General features: G+C 50.2%; 1 protein-coding gene across 3 annotated transcripts; it reads left to right on the top strand.

The window, feature by feature from the left end:
- The first annotated feature begins 1,859 nt into the window (after positions 1-1,859).
- Positions 1,860-10,748, top strand: Proca1 (protein interacting with cyclin A1). Of its 3 annotated transcripts, XM_013016402.1 has the most exons (5): positions 1,860-2,037; positions 7,312-7,398; positions 9,385-9,517; positions 9,779-9,940; positions 10,025-10,748. In XM_013016402.1, exons 1-5 carry the CDS (start codon positions 1,962-1,964, stop codon positions 10,713-10,715), a joined length of 1,149 nt encoding a protein of 382 aa, XP_012871856.1. In that variant the 5' UTR covers positions 1,860-1,961; the 3' UTR covers positions 10,716-10,748. The 3 variants fall into 3 exon arrangements, with proteins under 3 accessions (XP_012871856.1, XP_012871858.1, XP_012871859.1); XM_013016404.1 differs by lacking the exon at positions 7,312-7,398; XM_013016405.1 differs by lacking the exons at positions 1,860-2,037; positions 7,312-7,398 and adding an exon at positions 8,162-8,224.
- The last annotated feature ends 1,488 nt before the right edge of the window (positions 10,749-12,236 follow it).

Here is a 12,236-nt window from a genome sequence, read left to right as displayed (position 1 = left end):
TCTACCACTGAGCCACCTTCCCAGCCCTTCATTTTTATTTTTATGATTAGCACATTATTATTAGTATTTTGCAGGAAGGAGTCCTTTGCTGGGGCTGGATGATATAAAATGGGGAGTACTGTGTAGCCATTTTGGAACTGGAGTCTGAATGGATTCTGACCTTCCCTGGCCCCTAGGTAGGGTTCAGGCAGACTGGAAACTCAGAAGCCGAAGGTTGTTTTTTGTTTTGGTGTGTGTGTGGGTGGGGGAGGCGGCTGACTAGACCCGTTTTGAGTCCTTTTCTTTTTTTGTCAGTTGTGGGTCTTGGACTTTGGGCCTGGGCACTGTCCCTGAGCTCTTCAGCTCAAGGCTAGTACTCTACCACTTGAGCCACAGCACCACTTCCGGTTTTCTGGTGGTTAATTGGAGATAAGTCTCTCGGGCTCTCCTGCCTGGGCTGGCTTTGAACTGTGATCCTCAGCCTCCTGAGTACCTAGGATTACACCGATGCCCGGCATGGGTCCCTTTTTAATGGTTCCTTTGTCACAGCTCCCCCACCTGTGATGCCTTCTACTTGGTGCTTATACCCACATTTCCACCTTTTTGTTTTGTTTTGGTTTGGTTACCTTTTCCTGTCTTTCCCTTTCAAACTAGTTCTGTATGATTGTTAGTATAGCATGAGTGAAGCTCTGTTTTCAACTCAGAAGAATTGATAGGCAAGTTTGGGGGAAAGAAAATGGATATGGGTTAGGCATCAAGCAGGACAGCTTGACCCCTGGGAAAACAAGGTTTAAATACGATCATTTTCTGTCTTCAGGTCTTTGGGACATAAATAGAGTGGCTTTGAAAGTTGATTGGAGGAAAAACAGAGAGGTGTGGTGTGTGGAATGTCTGTGAGTCAGTTCTGTTTCACACTGTCCTGTGATTTCCATCCATGTCCCCACCTCACGCCTCATTCTTGCTTTGTACAATGTGTGGATTACACCACAATACTGGTGTGTTTTCTGCGTGGGGTGTGGGGAGTTCCATGTTCCATGTGTGTGAGGGACCCCGTGTACATGATTGCATTGGGTCATTGTGTGTGCTATACATGGCAATAGTGTATGCTGTGTGTGTTTCTGGGTTGAAGTTACTCTGGAGTGCAGCCTGCCCTGCTCTCCGGAAGGGAACGGAGCTTGGATATTGGGTTGTATAGGACGAGTTGTCCCACGGGAGCTGAGAGAACGCTGAGGGTCGCGTCGGTTGGCCCTGGGGATCGGCCGTCACAGGGCGGCTGGGAGCCAGCACATCCGAGGGTTCGGCCACCAGCACTCGCGGAGAGGCCTGTGGGTAGAGGGAGGGAGAGCTGGTCCTCCAACCAGAGCCTGATCCACCCGGGAGGAACCATGATGCAGAGGGCGCGATGCGGCTGCGTGGAGGCAACTACTAGCGAGTCAGGCAGGGGCTGGTTACCCGGCGGCGGCGGCCGGGATCGAAAGGGCTGGGCGCCGGCAGGAGGGCGCCGCCGAGTGAGGCTCGGACAGTGGAGGGGCGGGGCTACGAGCTGGGGGCGGGGCCAGCGCTGGGACTGGGCAATGGATCAAAGGCACAGGGGCGGGGCAGAAATTTGCAGATTGAACACTGAGCTGGGTCGGAAAACAAGCTAGAGATGGGACCGAGGAGGGCTGTGCCTCCAAGGAAAAGGCCTGGGATAAGGGGAGGACTCGCGTTAAAGGTGTGACAGAGAGTGTGCCTGGGAGGAACTCCAGGCCCCGGATGAAGAACGCGGCTGACGCTTATACCCGGGCCTAGAAGACCGCGGAGACTAGGGCGGGCCGGGGGGAGGCGGGCGGGGAAATTAGGCAAACATGAGGCGGAGTTAGGGGCTGGACTGGGGCGAAGCTGAGACTGGAGTTTATAATTGGGCCGAGGGCTCCATCAGGCTGAGGTTTAAGGTTGGGCTCTATAAAGTAGAGTCCCGTGAAAGAACTTTGGTAAGAACAATGTGGGTCAGGACGACGGTAACGATTAAAAGATGGATTGAGAGGAAGTCTGACGTTTGGGATGACAGCGAGAGCGGTAAGGTGGGGCGGGGCAGAAGGCTTGGGGGCGTGGCTGGGGCTGGCTTGAGGGCCTGCGGGCACTGGAGAACCGGAGACCCGGACCTTATGAGGGAGGCAGGGCTGTGGGCCAGGCTGGGGATAGGTTCGCGTAGAGGTCTGGACTTTCAGAGAATCTGTAGGGACAATAGGCTAGAGCCAGAGTTGCAACTCCTGGCTGCAGGACTGGAAAAGGCAGCACTGACTGCATCGCAGCCTCTGGCCTAAGTCTCTGCCCTTGAGATGCTGGGCTTAGCTGGAGCCTGTGGTCCATTGCCCACCCCAGACGGCGGGGATGGAATGGCTAGTTCCATGGCCTTCCCAATGGTGGGAAGGAGTCTGAAGATTCCATGGGAGACATCACAATCGCCTCCAGGTGGGGGCGGGGCCACGAGGCATTTCCAAGGAGACAAGGGTGTACTGTTTCTTCCTATCTCCCTTTCCCCTTTCTTTCCCCCCTCCCTTCCTTTTCCCCTCTCCCCCTTCCTTCTTTCTATTGCTCTGGTGCTGATTACCTGGGCCTCAAAGGCAAACGTCTCAGCCCACAGAACCGGAAAGATTCTCTACAAATGAGGACCACCTGTGAGTTTTTTGAGTTAGGCCTCTGTCCTTAGACTAACGGCCTATCAAGAAGAGACCACAGGAAGAGACCACGAGCTTCTCTTTTCCCTTCAACCTACTACCCTTCATTGTCCCTAATGAAGTGTCTTCTCTGCCCAGCCAATCACTGCTGCAGGAGCATTGCCCTGCTGTTTTAGTAGAATCTCTCTGTTCTGTGTCAGACTGAAGAGTAGATTGCTTTTATCCCTTTCCCTTTGACCCTTTTTCCCTTCTCCCCTATACAAACATCTGATGGTTGTCAGGGCTGGTTGGGAGGTTAGTCAGTGGAAGATGAATAGCCTCTGATCCTGCAGAGATACCTCTTGCATGATGACTGCAGAACATCCACGCCAGGAGGACTCAGAGCAGAGTTTAAATCCTTACACACGAGAAGGCCTCCGAGGCATGACCGCAGGGTCCATGTGGCATAAGAAAGGCAGTAGAGTCACGATTAAGTAAAATCAAAGGGTAAGAAATTACCAGCATTGGAGCTCAAAGGCAAGTGTTGGAAAGAGGTAACATCTGGAAGGGCAGATTTTGGATAAGGAACTGAGATTTGGCTATGGAGCGTATGATATAGTGTCACTCAGGATATAGTGTCACTCAGATGCGTGATTCCTCAGCCAATAGTAAATAGGTCTGAAGGAACACATGCTAGAGAGAAAGGCCTCTGCTATCTAGTAGTGTATGTGGTACTAGCGTTTGAACTCAGGGCCTCACTCTTGCCTATCTTTGAACTAATTGTGTCCTCATCAATAAAAATTAGAATCAGACATACACACATACACACATTTTTTTTGGGGGGGTCGTGTCGTGGGGCCTGAACTCTGGGCCCGGGTGCTGCCCCTCAGCTCTTCAGCTCAAGGCTAGTGCTCTACCACTTGAACCACAGCACTACTTCCGGGTTTTTTCTTTTTGCTTATGTGGTGCTGAGGAATCGAACCCAGGGCCTCATGCATGCAAGGCAAGCGCTCTACCACTGAGCCAACTTCCCAGCCCCACACACGTTTTTTTATACTGAATTTGTATATCTCTTTCTATATATACATACATACATACATATATATATATATATATATATAAATGTATACTTTTTTTTTTTTTGCTAGTAGTAGGTTGTAAACTCAGGTCTTTACAGCTTAGTTTGATTGCTTTGTTGGAACTCTATAACTTGAGCCATGCTTCTAACCTGTCTTGTTGCTGGATTTATTTATAAATTATAAATAAACCTCTCAGGCGGCTAAGACAGGAGAATGGAGAGTTTGAGCCCAGGACTGGGGCCAAAGGAGTCATGGTTCCAGTACTGGAGCACTTTTGAGGTCTGAATTAATTCCCTTGTATTAGAGGTAGAGTGGTGAAAGAGAGAAAAAAAAAGTTAGTCAGAGCCAGGTGTAGGGATATAAGCTTGTAATTCCAGGATTCTGAGGTTTGAGGCAGGAGGACTGTGAGTTACAGGCCAACATGGGGGACACAGTGAATTGTGTGTGTGTGCTGGGGGAAAAATCTGTCATGGAAGCCCATGTAACAGAGGAGATGAGAAGAAAGGGTCAGTAGAGTTGACTCCTGTGAAATTAAAGGTGGCTTTGACCTAGGTTATGATAAAAAGCAAAGTGACATGACTAGAAGAAAGAAGTAGAGTCTTTTTTTATTGTAGGTTGTGGGGCTTGAACTCTGGGCCTGGGCGCTGTCCTCTCAGTTCTTCATCTCCACAGTGCCACTTCCGGGTTTTTGGTGGTTTATTGGAGATAAGAATCTCATGGGGCTGGGAAGGTGGCTCAGTGGTAGAGCACTTGCCTTGCATGCTCGAGGCCCTGGGTTCGATTCCTCAGCACCACATAAGCAAAAAGAAAAAAGCCAGAAGTGGCGCTGTGGCTCAAGTGGTAGAGTGCTAGCCTTGAGCTGAAGAGCTGAGGGACAGCGTCCAGGCCCAGAGTTCAGGCCTCACAACCGGACCCAAAAAAAAAAAAGAATCTCATGGACTTTCCTGCATGGGCTGGCTTTAAACGGTGATCCTCAGAACTCAGCTTCCTGAGTAGCTAGGCCCGTAGGCTGGTGCCCGGCTTAGAAGTAGAGTCTTAGAAATCACTGAAGGCAGGGCCTGGACCTTTTTCATTGGCACCTAGTGGAGCTGTTCAGGGAAAAAAGTAGTAAAAACAGAGGTGACATCCGGTCTAGGACCTAGGGACCTAGAGAGGGAGGAAAACAGACTGCCTTCCTTCCCCAGGCTGGAAGATTTGATGCATGTAGACGCAGCAACAAAGTGATTGTGAAATTACCAGAACCAGACATTGGTGGCTCATGCCTGCAATTCTAGCTACTCAGGAGGTGGTGATCTGAGGGTTCTGGTTCGAAGCCAGCCCAGGCAGGAAAGTCCATGAGAATTTTTTTGTGCTGGTCCTGGGGCTTGAACTTTAGAGCCTGGGTGCTGTCCCTGAGCTTCTTTTGCTCAAGACTTAATGCTATGCCACTTTGAGCCACAGTGCCACTTCTGGCTTTTTCCCTTTTTTTTTTTCTGTTAGTCTTGGGGCTTGAACTCAGAGCCTGGGTGCTGTCCCTGAGCTCTCTTTGCTCAAGTCTAGTGCTGTGCCACTTTGAGCCACAGTACCACTTCCAGATTTCTGGTGGTTAATTGGAGATAAGGGGAAGTGGGGCTGTGGCTCAAGTGGTAGCTAGTCTTGAGCTAAAGAGCTGAGGGACAGCACCCAGGTGGAGTTCAAGCCCCACAACAAAATAAATAAATAAATAAATAGGAGATAAGAATCTCATAGACTTTCCTGTCCAGCCTGGCTTCAAACCATGATCCTCAGATCCTCCTGAGTAGCTAGGATTATAGGCACCAGCCATCAGCACCTAGCTCTGAGATGCCTATCTCCAATTAACCAGCAAAAAGCTAGAAGTGGTGCTGAGGCTCAAATAACAGAACACTAACCTTGAGCAAAACAGGTGAGGGATAGTGCCCAGGCCATGAGCTCAAACTTTGGGACTGGTACACACACACACACACACACACACACACACACACACACACACACACACACACACTCTATCTGCAGAGAGGGACAGTAGCAAGATGCTCCAGAAAATGCTTGAAATAATTCATTTATTAAATGAATTTTGAATATTTATCCTGTTGTGGAAAACAGGAAGAGCTGACCTGGGATCTATAGAAGGATGACTAAGTGCCAATGAAGACCTGCTAAGGACCTTAAATGTCCCTTGTGGGTGTGAATATGTGTGCCTGTGTCAGGCTTGGAATTTGAACTTAGGGCCTGGGCACTGTCTCTGGTACTGCTCTACCACTTAAGCCACCTCATTTCTGGACTTTCCTGCTCAGACTGGCTTTGAATTGCTGTCCTGAGATCTCAGCCTTCTGAGCAGCTAGGATTATAGGCATGACCACTGGGGAGGGAGCAAGGGTACAGGGGGAAGCCTGACAAGCTTCCCTCCCTTCCTCCCCTCCTTTCCTTCCTTCCTTCCTTCTTTTTTAAAAAAAATTTTTTTTTGTCAGTTGTGGGACCTGAAATCTGGGCCTGGGCACTGTCCCTCAGCTCTTCAGCTCATAGCTAGTGCCACTTCTGGCTTTTTCTTTTTTTTTTTTTCTTGTTGGCATGGAGGCCTGAATTCTGGGCCTGGGCGCTGTCCCTCAGTTCTTCAACTCAAGACTAGTACTCTACCACTTGAGCCACAGCGCCACTTCTGGCTTTTTCTGTTTATGTGGTGCTGATGAATTGAACCCAGGGCCTTATGCATGCGAGGCAAGCACTCTACCACTGAGGCACCTTCCCAGCCCCTTTCTTTCTCTCTTTTTCTCTTTCCCTCTTTCTCATTCTTTTCTCCTCTCTCTTTCTCTCGTCGGTCATGGGGCTTGAACTCTGGGCCTAGGCACTGTCCCTGAGCTCTTCTGCTCAAGGCAAGTGCTCTACCACTTGAGCCACAGAGCCACTTCCAGTTTTCTGGTGGTTAGTTGGAGATAAGTCTCACAGACTTTCCTGCCTGGGCTGGCTTGAACCGTGATACTCAGATCTCAGCCTCCTGTGTAGCTAGGATTACAGGTGTGAGCTGTGGGTGCTTGGCAAGCTTCCTTTTCTTATACAAATCCCCAGTCTAATATTTCCAAGTAAAAAGTTAGTGTGGTGTGTGGTAGAATGCTTGATTAGCATGTACAAGGCCCTAGGTTCTATCCCTAGTGCCACAAAAAGGGGAAAGTCTACCCAGGTCTCCCTCTGAACGCCACACTGTTGGGATAAGTTCTGTTTTACCTAGATTCTGGCTTACTCCTAAATCATCACCCCAGTTCCAAAGATATTCCTTCCAAGAAATCCATAATCTTTGTCTGCCCTATCTTGTAGGTGGCTTCTCTTCTGTGTTTTCTTCTTCTCTGTGCATTACAGTACTGTCATGAAGCTTCCCAACATCTTACCTCTTCTCTCTCCTGCCAGGCTGACTTTGAACTGTGATCCTCATATCTCAGCCTTCTGAGTAGCTAGGATTACAGGCAGGAGCCCTTGGCCTCCAGCAGTGGGACAGCTTTTTAAAATCTATGCATTTCCAGTATATAGCTGGGCCCTGATACCCAGAGCTTCTCAGGAAATATTTTGTGACTGAATGGCATGGGGATGGGACTGCTGTAGCTGTTGCTACTCTGTATCCTCAGATATAAGCAGTTTACCCAGCTGGGAGAGCGGACCTCTGCTGGCTGGTGTGGATTCCACCACAGACTTCTCTTCCTTCTCTTCTGAAGGTGGGTCCAAGGGAACCTATGGCCCCAAGGGGCCTTGCTTTGTCAGCTTCCCTTGGGAAAGCTGACACCTTGGTAGAGGGAAGGAAACCTTTGGTGCTGAGGGGGAGGATAAGAGGGATTATCTAGCTGCCCATCCCCATCTTGTCCTCTATAAATGGCAGTATTGAGTATTCCCAACAGCCCTGTAGAATAGCTACTTTCATCCCATTTTGTGGATAAGGGAAGAGAAGCTCAGACTAGTAATTTGATCTGTCAGAAAATGACAAAAGCAAAATTTGAATTCAGGTCTGACTCCAATTCTGGGTCTATGTTATTCTGCTGCTCTTTGTTCCAAATTGGCAGTAGGGAAACCCGAAAAACCTCCCTTGTTTTCCACTGGGATTGACAGAGGGCACAGGAGAAAAAGGAGGTCACCAAGTGGGTCAGAGATATTGTGGGGAGGGGAGAGGCATGAAGGGAAAGCCTCAGACCCCACACTGCTGTTTCATCTCTCAGGCACTTTATGGCCATTTGGATGGCCTGGGTTAAATACTTGTTAGTAGCCAGCATGAGATCTCCTGAGTTCCATCCCTCATAAGAGCTTGATAGAGGAAGGATCAATTGCCATGGGCATTTAGGTTAGGTTGCCATAGTAGCCCACCCTGCAGGGCTGTATCATTGTTTCCTCCTGCTGTGGAGACCAGGCCAGGGAGAGCTGGCAGTTCTCTTGTCCTCTGCCTGGTAGTTGAGACCTCAAGCTCTTGGCCTGTGAGAGGCACATGGAGTCACCCAGTGGACACAATGGCTGAGGGATTGCCAGTGGTGGTCTGGAGTCCTAAGCAGAGAGGTGAGATGTGGGGCAGCCCTGGAAAGTTCCCAGAGATAAGCAAAAATGAGAGCCTTTTTTCACCTCCTGTTACTCCTCCCCCATACACACTTGCAGTTTCTCCTTGTGCCTTGGGAAAAAAGACAGACGTGGTATGTGTTGCCTAATGGGGTGGAAGGACACAGACTGGGGTGGGTTGAGAACTCTGTGTTTCTAGGATGAAGGGAGAGAAGCAGAGTTGGATGAGTAAAGATTGGGGAAGAATGGAGCAGTGAGAAAATGCATCAGGAGGGACTGGGCGCTGGTGGCTCACGGCTGTAATCCTAGCTACTCAGAAGGCTGAGATCTGAGGATCGCGGTTCAAAAGCCAGCCCCGGCAGGAAAGACCATGAGACTCCTATCTCCAATAAACCACCAGAAAACCAGAAGTGGCTCTGTGGCTCAAGCGGTAGAGTGCTTGAGCTGAAGAGCTGAGGGACAGTGCCCAAGTCCAGAGTTCAAGCCCCACAACCGACCAAAAAAAAAAAAAATGCATCAGGAGGAAAGAAGGGTTTTGGAGAAGGGAGACAGGCACAAGCAGGGCCCATGTCACAAGGAGCAGGCAAGGAGGGTGCCTCACAGTGATCAGGCTCAGGACGCAGGTTTCCACACCACTAACAGCCTTGGGGCTGGAGTGGCTCAGAGGCTGGTAAGTCAGATGGGGGCTCCTGGGCCTGGGCAGATCAGATGCTAGACCTGAGGCTGAAGCTATGGGCTCTGGTTGCTGCTGGAGTTTGTCTCCCAGGCAAGAGTGCCTTACCTTGCATGGCATCTTGTGGAGGGGGAAGCAGGTAAAACTCTGAGCAATTTGTGAAGGCAGCAGAAGTTAGGGGAGGACTCAGGATGGTGGGCTCCCACAAAAGGGAGGGAAAGGAAGTGGCAGGGGGTCCCAGAATAGCCAGGGACATTTGAAAAGACCTTCTGCATACCGGATATAGTACCATTTTTCATGGAGTCTACAGATGCAGGCAGCTTCATGCAGTTGCTAGGAGACAGGGCAGTGATTAAAAGCTGACAACTAGGCTGAGTTTCCACTACTGACACAATAGGTTGGAGTAAGGGGCATGGGTGGTGGCAAGTGAGGCTTTTAGATTGTAGTATGTTGTGCTGCCTGTGAGTGACCCAGGTCCCTCCACCTTTAGGTGAATACAAGGAAACGAACAGATGCTGCTGGAAACATAAGCAATGTGCTGGGCACATCATCCATCCCTTCGTGAACTATGGCCACCACAACCTGCACCTCCACGCTGTCAACCACTGCAACTGTGATCCTAGGTGAGGGCTCCCTCTCCTTGGGGGACCCATGGTAGAGTCAGGTCCAAACTTTCTTGGAGGTTTCCCTCTCCAGCTTCAGCCTAACCCTGCTAGCTCAGACCTAGCTTGCAAACACTGCTCTGCTCCAAGAACAATGGGGAGGTCTTTTGGCAGCCTGGGGCCAACTCTAGCAGCAGCCCACTGTCACTCTGGCTTCTTCCCTCTGGGCCCCTGGGAGTCACAGAGGTGTGGAAGCCAGGCTGAGAGTTATGTGTGTGGCAGGCTGAAAGACTGCACAGAGAAGATAAATAGCAGCTCTTCGGAATACATGGGTCCAACCTGCTCCAGAGACAGGGGCCCAACCTGCTATGACGTCTTCCAGACCCCTTGCTTTGAGCTCATCCCAGATGAGGACTGTGTGGAACGGCGGCTCTGGTATAGCTGGTGAGTACTTGCCGGATGGGAGGGGGCTATCGGGAAAACTGCCACTATTTTGTGTCAACATTCTCTTCTGCCTCTTTATCCCAGGTGCAAAAGTTACAGGCCTGTCTCCGTGGCAGTAATCCACCATCCCATCCACCATGAGTGTAGGGCAGATGAAGAAGAGCAGGAGGAAGAAGAGGAGGAAGAGGAGGAGGAGGAGGAGGAGGAAGAGGAGGAGGAGGAAGAGGAGGAAGCAAGCCAGCCTCCCATCCCAATTCAGGTGGGACCCAGCGCACTGACCACTGACCAAGAAACCTGTACAGCAAATGGGTCCCCTGACTCAGCAGCCCCCATTACTATCTGGCGCTCTGAAAGCCCCACAGGGAAAGGCCAGGGCAGCAAGGTAATCAAGAAGGTAAAGAAAAAGGAAAAAGAGAAAGAGGAGGAGGAGACAACTTTGGATGAGAAAACAAAATTAAAGAAAAAAGTCAAGAAGGGCAAGTTAACTAAGAAGAAAAGTCCAGTGAAATCAGAGTCTTCACCTCCAGATTTGAGTCCAAGGGAGTTAACTAGAATGTCAGGAGAGTCCAGCCAAGAAAGCCGGGAAGAGCAGGAGAGTGAGGAGAGTTACCGGGGACAGGAAGAACCCTCCAGCGAGGACATTGCAGAGTCATCACCCAAGAAGCGAGAGAAGAACAACACTGCCCAGGCCAAGAAAACTGGGACAAAGACCTCACCAGTCAGGAAAGTGTCCAAGAGGAAATCTCCCCCAGTGTCCAACCCCAATCTCAGTTGAGGCCAGTGCAACCAGAGTGAAGAATAAATGTCATCAAGCCTGTAGCTCATTGCTCCTGCTGTTCTCTTTCCTTCCAACAGGGTGGCTACTTGTGGGAGGTGGCATGTTCCCTGGGCATATCAGAGTTGAGCTGAGGGGCTGAGGTCTGCAGGGCCTTCTGATGGTTGTGGGGCTTGAACTCTGGGTCTGGGTGCTGTCCGTCATCTCTTAAGCTCAAGGCTACTGCTCTATCACTTGAGCCACAGCGCCATTTCTGGTTTTCTGGTGGTTTATTGGAGATGAGTCTCATGGACTTTCCTGCCCAGGCTGGCTTTGAACGTTTTTTTTTTTTTTTTTGTCGGTTGTGGGGCCTGAACTCGGCCTGGGCACTGTCCTTCAGCTCTTCAGCTTAAGACTAGCACTCTACCACGTGAGCCCCAGTGCCACTTCTGGGTTATTCTGCTTATGTGGTGCTGAGGAATGGAACCCAGGGCCTCATGCATGCAAGACAAGCACTCTACCACTGAGACACCTTCCCAGCCCCTGGCTTTGAACTTTTCTATCCTCAGATCTCAGCCTCTTCAGTAGCTAAGATTACAGGTGTGAGCCACCAGTGCCAGGCTCTGCAGAGCTTCTTAAAGGGCAATCTAGTTTTCACAGAAGTCCATTGGAAGTTAGGTGGGAGGGAAGGAGGGATAGGGCACAGTGCTGTTTCTTGGTAATATCCTGTAACAATCTACCCTAGGGTGGAAGAGTACATTTGGCACGGGTGGGCTTCTTACCCCTGGGAGTTTGGTAGGTGAAACCCAGTGTAGGGGCTGGGAATGTGGCTTAGTGGCATAGAGTGCTTGCCTAGTGCCTAGCATGCATGAAGCCGTAGGTTCAATTCCTCAGAACCACATGAACAGAAAAACCTGGCTCTGTGGCTCAAGTGGTAGAGTGCTAGCCTTGAGTAAAAGAAGTTCAGGGACAGTGTCCAGGCCCTGAGTTCAAGCACCAGGACTGGCAAAAAAAAGAAAAAAAGAAATCCACTTCTGGGATAGGCAACACTATGCAGTAATAGTCCCAATAAATGGAACCTTTTTACCCACTGCCACTGTGCCTGGCCTTTCCTTCTACAGGTGGCCCTGGTCCAAGGGGCCTTATGGCTCAAGGGACATGACCTTCGTGTCCCTGGTGTGGGAAGCTGGTGTAGTCCTGCTAGGACCATTGAAGCACTTTTGTGCTGAAAGGTGCAAAACTGAGTTCCCAGCAGGCCAGCCTCTTCCCAAGTCAGAAGTACTGACAGAAGAAAATGTAGAGGGAGCTTATCAAGTTTGACAGCCTTTTCTAACTACAAATCTGTGGAGCTCTAAGTAGAGGCCGGGGGGGGGGGGGGTTATTCTCCCAGCAATGAATCACAAAACTGAGATGAAGCCCTGGTGAAGAAGCAGAGACATCAACTTGGAACAAAATAGGCTCTGGGGTTAGGGAAGGGACCAGAAACAAGGGTTGCTGGGCCCAAGCCAGGAAGGGAGGCAGGTTAACAGCCTTCTCTGATCT

Source organism: Dipodomys ordii, unplaced genomic scaffold, assembly GCF_000151885.1.
Source record: "Dipodomys ordii isolate 6190 unplaced genomic scaffold, Dord_2.0 Scaffold31, whole genome shotgun sequence".
Classification (NCBI taxonomy): domain Eukaryota; kingdom Metazoa; phylum Chordata; class Mammalia; order Rodentia; family Heteromyidae; genus Dipodomys; species Dipodomys ordii.
This window is presented reverse-complemented; position numbering and strand designations above follow the sequence as displayed.